The following is a 7,863-nucleotide window of genomic DNA, read 5'->3' as shown; positions in this document are numbered from 1 at the left end:
GGGAAACAGCAACTATAACGTAACACAATGTTTTTTCCTGCCTGAGATATGGGAGGGGACAGAGAATATAGATGACAGGCTCCTTAGAGGAGAGGCCTGTAACTGTGTGCTGTGCTCTTTTCACAACATCTGAGGGCCGGCTCATACCTGGAGAAACTGTTTGCTCTTACAAGAAACTCATCTTCCTACTCAGTATTCCAACAGGTTAAGGGTGAAATCTCTTCATTACCAAATGGAACAGAAAATATACTCTGTCCATAATAAGAGTGCTAAGCACGCACTCAGAAGCTACTGAACAGGTTTCCCAGTCCCATGGAAGGAACAGATCAAGACTAAATATATCAGATGCTAAAGAAGAGTGAGTTATTTCAAAGAAGAGTCCCAACTCTCTGTGGGTTTTGGAAAGACCTTGGATAGCAGATCACAGGACATTTTATAACATGAACATCCTTTGACGTTTTCCCCAGGGGATGCTACTGGATATAGGGAAGCGTGTATTTAAACAATAAAGGTTTTGACCAACAGCAAGAGACAGACTCAACAGAATTTGGATAGGCAATTCCATTTTAACAAATACACACTTTAAAACTTTATTTATATAAAAATCATTTCATTTTAAAAGCATTACAGAGTGAGCGCAGGACTCAAAGAACAGCAGGATGTCCCCCTCCCCTGGGGTGCAAAGAGAAAGCAAAAGTCAGTGAATTATTAGTTCCACCCACAGTATTGAATTGGTCAGTGGGGAAGGGTATTTTTGGTTCATCTGTAATCATCAAAGGAATAGTGTTTCATAGTTAAAAAAAAAGTTGAACTCCTCCATCAAAAGGCTGATTTGCATGTTTAATCCCTCCCATCCCCCCCCCCCAGGAAAGAAAAAACTGGGATTGGAGCATACGAGAGGCACAGAATCTCCTGCATTAGGCCTACTGTCCTGTGCAATGTGGACCGTGTGTACATAGAGAATATCCCAGGAGCTGAGGGCTACAGAGCTCGTTCCAGTAGCTGGGCTGAGGCAGTGTTTTGAAGCAGGACTCATTCCAGTAGCTGAAGAGGGGGAGGGAAAGGCTGAGATCCTCTTCAGTAGAAAAGGTGAAGCCACCAATGTGGTGCCCAGAGTTAGTCTCTACTGTCCCCTTGGCTGCTGCCTGGCAGGTGGGGAGAACGATCCATCAGACGACCCTTAGCTCCTCCTATTCCCTGAAGAGGCACGCCATTAAGGTGCATTATGTACTATGCTTCACGGTCCTCGCCCAGCAACGCTTTCACCTCTCCCTCCCCAGCCTGGGAGCTTTAAGGAGTTAACAGATCAGCTCCTGCGATCTGCTGGCTACCAAGACTCCAGTGCTGCTATTACACATGGCAATATGATTCTGGTTCCAATGCAAGAGCCTGGGAAGAAGAGAGAAGCACAATCCCCGAGCCAAAGTCCATCTCTCCAGTCCGGTCCCTCCCTAGTTCTAAACCAGCAAATGCACCAAGCTATTTCACAGTGGCAAAGAAAGGCACATGTAGATAGTGATAGATAACCATTTCATTCCCCTGCCTGATTGGGAGGATATGGGTGATATTTACAGACAGCCTTCCCTCCCCTTCACGCAAGTTCCCCCATCACCAAACTTCCCTTCAGCCCCCAGCACCTGCAGCCCAACCTGGGCACCAACCACTTGGGTTCAGGACCCTCACTGTTATGCTCTTCCACTGGAGATCCAATGTTACTGCTTCTAGGTATTAAGACTCCACCCCCTTCCACTAACTTCCACTTAACATACTCTGTTGTCATCTTCCCCCTCCTCAAGCCTCAAGCTGCTCCCCACCTCTCCCCCGCCAATAAATAGCTTCCTAAACAAAGTTCACCCATTACAGGCTAAACCACCAAGAAGCAAACGAGAACAGGAGAAAACAGATGCCAGCCCCACACATTCCTCCTCAGCATATGAGGACAGGGAGGGCTGTCTCCTCGAAGAGGCACTGGTTAAGGCCATTTTGCATCCAGATGGGCCAGATTTATCCACTCCCAAGCTGTCCCCCTCCTTTGTCATTCCGCGCCCACCTGCCCTCTCCACCCCACCCCCCCACCACCAGGAATTTTCCAGTAGTCCCAGCATTCTTTGTTTGAAAAAATGATCACACACAAAAATATATTCTATAGGCTAAGAGAAAGAGGAGACGGTCTCTGGTCTCTTCTGAGACAGCTCCTTAAGAAAAAACTAGTTCCAGTATGTAAAAGTTCAGCTGAGATCCTTCTGCATCAGTGGCTTCCGGATGATGCAGCAGAAGCTTGTCCATTAAATGTCTGCTATAGTGAGATCCATCAACCATGTTTGGTCTTCAGAAACTGTTGCGCTTTTGCAAGACAAAAAAAGGGTCCAGAGGACTGGATGCACAGTCCTTGACAGGGAGGTGTAAGGCCCGGTGGATTCAGAGTGCCAGTCCTTTGGCTGGCTGGCTGGCTGGCTGGCCTCGTGTGCCAACGAGAGATTTAAAAAAATTAGTCCACCACAAAGTTATACACTTGTATGTTATAAACCCAAAGCAGAGAAGACAGGGTGGTGGCAAGTCTAGATCTTCTGCTGTGGGAAGAGAAAAGGCACATGGTTAATGCCAGTCAGGGTCCTCCACACCACCACACACAAAATCAGACAAAATCATCAGGCAGCACAAACAGGCGCAGCCAGTCTCTGCAACCAGATTAAGCAAAACCCCAGATCTGACCCTGTGAACGTTTGCAATTAGTTGGCTCTGCTAGATTTTTTTAAAAAAACACATAGACCTAGAAGAGCCTCTCTGAAAAGGAAGAACGTACCATAGGAGAGTAAAACTGGTCATTTTCCTCAAAGGATTCCTCCCCTTCCTCCTGTGGTGGGGATACATGTATTGTTAGTAGGGGTAGCACATTACACAGAAGAGAAGGGAAGGGAAAGTTTCAGGCGAGTAGCTATTCTGGCCTGCAGCAGAAGAGCAAGACTGGAGCCCAGAAGCACTTTCAAATCCAGGAAGTCTTGTTTGTCTTAAAAGTGCTACTGACAAAGGAGGAAAAGGCAGCGATCTGAAAAGTCACGGGCAAGAATAGAGGAGGAGGAGAAGCCAGGTTGAAGGCCAAGAAGTCAACAAGGGAAGGGTGGGTTAGTTAACAGGCCATTCAGCAACCCTCCAAAAATTAGAGTCTCAGCATCATTCTGAAGGCATTCCTTGTCTTCAGAAATCCCTGGGCCTTCCAGATCCCAGATCCAGCATTTCCTCTCCCCAACACCGCCTGTCCCCCCCCCCCCCCCCCCCTGGGCCCCCCCACCCCCCCCGTCCCCCCCCCCCCCCGTCTGTCCTTCCAAGTACCACAAAGCCCCTTTCTGTTACATGACTGGGCCTTGGCCAATAGACATTGCAAGTCTTTACCATCAGCGGTGCTCCTTTCATAGACTCCATTTCTTCACCAGATTGGTCCAATGTCCTATTATGGTCTCTCTCATTCAGTGTAGAGTAGTTATCTGAAATCAAGGACACTACTGAGGACAAGGAAGTTTCACATGGACCCAAGGTTTGAGGAGGGAGAGAATTTAACAACCTCCCTTCCTTCCAGCTGCACATGTCATCTTGCTAACCAGTCAGGGAACAAGCATGAGCATTAGCTTCAGCTTCAGGAGCCACAAATGTGCACAGCTCACTCTTGGGGTCACAGTAGCACAATATGACTCCCCCTAAATCGTGGAAATGAAATGAGCTACAGATACTTCCACCCCTTACACACACACAATCCCAGGTGCAAACAATAACAGATCGGTGACAGGTTGGAATGGAGATACCCATGAGCACATGGAACCGGAAGGCAGAAACACCCAATGGTTGCTGCCGCCACCACCAGAAGGCTGCTTGGTTCTGGGAAATCCTGGGTGGAACAAGGTCACTAACCTCACAATTTCAGACTATGGCTATCATATGTATACTAGCCTTTGTTGCCAGAACAGCCATTTCAACTTAAAGCTCATGTCTGTGTATGAGTTCTAGATATCGATATCAGACTCTCAACAGTTACTCTCAACAACACTCTCCAGCAGTGATTTGTTTAGTGAGGAATAAACATGTTCCAAGCTAAGGACTTCTGTGTCAGAACTAAAGTTCTGGAGCCAAGGCCCAAAAGTTATACATAGTTCAAACAGTCTCACCCCCTGGGTCCAGTCCAATCATAACCCACAGCCCGCCTAGATTTTGCGCGTTCCAGCCCCCACCTGTAAGTCTACCTTTATATTATCTACTAGGAGTAAGGCCTGTTGTGGTAAGAAATACAACGAGCTCTAGAAGGAAGCTCCAGATGAGTGTCCCAGCTGTGGTTGGTGGGGCGGCAGAGGGAAGAGGAAAATAGAGGGAGGCAAGCCATGTTTCTTTCCTTCTGCTTAGCTATAAGGCAGGACTGTCTTAAGTCATTTTGTGGCCCCAAGTGGGTAGTATGGGAAGACAGCCTCATGGTAACAGGTATGGTTCCCTCCCCCCCTGACTTATGTTTTTTTTTGGGGGGGGGGATGGGGGGGTTATGCAGTGGCAGCTAAGGTAGAAAAGCACCTCCTCCTATGTCATGTTTTCTGTGTTCCAAGGGTCTGGAAAGTGGTTCCATGGCCAATTACACGGTTGCCAACTCTGGGTTGGGAAATCCTCATAGATCTGAGGGGTAGAACCTGGGGAGGGCAGGGTTTGGGGTCTGGAAGGACCTCAGCAGGGTATAATGCCATAGAGTCCACTGCCCAAAGCAGCCATTTTCTCCAGCCGAACTGATCTTGGTCATCTGGACATCAGTTTTAATAGCTGGAGATCTCCAGGTGTCGCCTGGAGGTTGGCTTATATTAATTTGGGGCTATGCAGTGGCAGCTAAGGTAGAAAAGCACCTCCTCCTGTGCCACGTTTTCTGGGTTCCGAGGGTCTGGAAAGTGGTTCCATAGCCATTTACATGGCTGCCAACTCTGGGTTGGGAAATACCTGTAGATTTGAGGGGTAGAGTCTGGAGGAGGCAGGGTTTGGGGTGTGGAGGGACTTCAGCAGGGTATAACGCCATAGAGTCCACTGCCCAAAGTAGCCATTGTCTCCAGGAGAACTGATCTTAGTCATCTGGAGATCAGTTATAATAGTTGGGAAATTTTCTGTAGGGGAAATTATGTGCTGTGGCTGGGGAACACAGTGATTTGTAGGAGATCTCCAGGCCCCACAGGGAGATTGGCAATTCGGGGGGGAGAGGAACAGCAAACTGTTTAGAATGTTGGAGGCAGGACTCAGGCAATGCAGCCAGTAGATAGGGACACCTTCTGAGTGACAGATCAAGGAGCCTACTGATTTGGGAGCGTGTGGAATGTTCAGCAAAGTGCCACTCCAAAATACAATTATTATATAGAGAGAGCAGCAGAGCAAGCACAGACAGCATCCAAGGTCATCGCTGAACATCCCTGGGAAGGGAGGCAATTTAGAATGAGTTATGCAGCCACCAGTGTTCCCTCTAAGCTGAGTTAGTGTGAGCTGGCTCACAGTTTCTTAGCCTCTGGCTCACACATTTTTGCCCGAGCTCAGGAAGGACAACTCCAGAGCAAACTGATTGATGCAGTAGCTGAATCACTTGCTCACAACTTTAATGCCAGTAGCTCACAAACGGGAGTTTTTGCTCACAAGACTCCACGGGTTAGAGGGAGCATTGGCAGCCACTACAACAAAGCCACTCTCACTGGACTCTTCTCATGCGGACAGGTGGCAGCGAAGTGTCCCAGGGATCCACATCTTAGGCATAAGTCCCAGCGCATCCTCTGCTCTTGGTCACTCCCAAATCCCAGGGCTCGAGCCCGCGGGGTTCACGACTTGCCAGGGCCCTTTGCTGGGGTCTTTGAGTGATACATCCGCAGTAAGTTGCATCGGTTCTCCATCTCTCACGCCAATTGAATCCAGCCTTTCAGCATCAGTAAGTTGCTGGGCTAGGACTTTGGTCAAGGATGGTGTGGTTGAGCTCAGCACGGTAAAATTCAATCAGCACTTCTCCGGGCCATCCCTGGAGTTTCGTGGCGTGTGTCTTGAACTCATCTGAGAACTCCAAGACTGAGTGGCTCCCCTGTTTCAGGCCCTGGAGCCTGGTTCTTGCCTGTTCTAGTTCGAAGGGGTCCTCATATTGTCTATGTAAGGCCTGCATGAAGGTGGTCCACGTTGTGGAGTTCCGGGCCCCCGATGCTGTACAGCCCCATGAACCAGTCTGCTCCCCAATCCTGCAGCCAAGGCACCACACAGTCCACACAATGTTTGTCCAAGGCAAAGCTGTGACCCCACTCTCTTAGAAACATCCGCACCTGTAGCGCGAAGAATGGCAACTTCTCCGGGGTCCCGTCGAATGTCACTTCTAGTGCGCCCTGCGGCTGCTCATGGCCGGGGACCCCCTGGGTCCAGTCCAATCATAACCCACAGTCAGCCTGCCTAGATGTCGTGCGTTAGAGCCCCCACCTGTAAGTCTACCATTATATTATCTATAGCAGCGGGGCAAGCACAGACAGCATCCAAGGTCATTGCATTCACTCACCCCCCCCCCATGGAATTCCAGTACCTGCTTGAGGCCCCTTAACAATGGTAAGTCATGGCAAACGAGAGACCAAGTTTGACAATCAAGGGCAGAGGGGCCACTCCCAAATCTGAAAAGTCTACAGAGTTTCTATCTTCCCCAGTAAGACCCCTACTGTAGCCTGCTGAGTTGTACATGTCTTTCCTCATACTCTGGAAAGAGAGAACACTGTGCACTGACTGAAAGCCATGAATGAATCCAAACTATAGTGGAAGGAGGCTCATTCTCAACACAGACCCTGCATAGGTAAATGACGACGGCCTGACTTCTATGCAGTCTGTTGTGTCCAAACACAAGATTTCCCTAAGGAAGACAACATTTAAACCATGCCAAAGGTAAGCCTACTTCTGAAGCCATGCCGCACGGGAAGCAGTAGCCATGTCACCAGTTACTACATTTGTGTCCGTTGCCTGGTGATAGGAGCGAGCAATCGCCCTTCCAGTGTGGGTAAAAAGGAAAAGCTCCCCCAGACAACTAGTCTGCCCTGAACGTTCCCGTACCTGGTCCCATGTTGCTCATCTGAATCTCTTCTCGAGAAGATTTCTTGTCTAGACCTGGGGAGGGCGGGATATAAATATGAAAAATTTTTAAAAAATAAATAAATAAACAAATAAACAGCGCAATCAATACAGAAAATTTCTAGTTTTCTCTAACTGGTCAATCTCAATGTTGTATAAAGGTAAAGGTAAAGGTTCCCTTGCTCGAAAGCCAGTCGAGTCCGACTCTAGGGTTGCGGTGCTCATCTCCGTTTCAAAGCCGAAGAGCCAGCGCTGTCCGAAGACATTTCCGTGGTCATGTGGCCGGCATGACTAGACACCGAGGCGCACGGAACGCTGTTACCTTCCCACCGAAGCGGTACCTATTTATCTACTTGCAATTTCTTGCTTTCGAACTGCTAGGTTGGCAGGAGCTGGAACTAGAGACGGGAGCTCACTCCGTCATGCGGCAACTCAGGTCTCGAACTGCTGAACTACCAACCTTTCACAGCCTGCAGTTCAGCGTCTTAACCACTTGAGCCACCGCAGCTCCTCCAATGTTGTATACAAAGGCCCTAAGCAGACGTCACTCATGAGCAAAAAAACCAAGGGTAACTTTGCACAATGGAATACACTAATACAATTATTCTTCCTTGCAATGGAACTGATATTTAAAAAAGCAGGTTGCTTACCATTAACTGGTGATCTTGGAGTGGTCATCTGTGCATTCACACCAATGGGATCTAGTGCGCATGCGCTGGATCGATCGGTGCTGTAGCAAGCTCTTTTAATGGATTTTCGCGTCAAGTCCCCCCC

The 7,863-nt window shown here is 48.7% G+C and overlaps 1 protein-coding gene across 1 annotated transcript in view; it reads right to left on the bottom strand.

Annotated features, from left to right (window-relative positions):
• Positions 1-627: 627 nt before the first annotated feature.
• Positions 628-7,863, bottom strand: part of CTNND1 (catenin delta 1) — a 38,502-nt gene continuing 31,266 nt past the window's right edge. The window contains 4 exon segments of the mRNA XM_015409531.1: positions 628-2,570; positions 2,804-2,854; positions 3,391-3,482; positions 7,072-7,125. Of these exon segments, the coding sequence (XP_015265017.1) occupies positions 2,559-2,570; positions 2,804-2,854; positions 3,391-3,482; positions 7,072-7,125 (209 nt within the window). The 3' untranslated portion in view covers positions 628-2,558.

The sequence above is a fragment of the Gekko japonicus genome, unplaced genomic scaffold, assembly GCF_001447785.1.
Source record: "Gekko japonicus isolate JY-2015 unplaced genomic scaffold, Gekko_japonicus_V1.1 scaffold1169, whole genome shotgun sequence".
In the NCBI taxonomy this organism is placed as follows: domain Eukaryota; kingdom Metazoa; phylum Chordata; class Lepidosauria; order Squamata; family Gekkonidae; genus Gekko; species Gekko japonicus.
The sequence above is the reverse complement of the archived record's forward strand: the minus strand, read 5'-3'. Positions and strand labels throughout refer to the sequence as shown.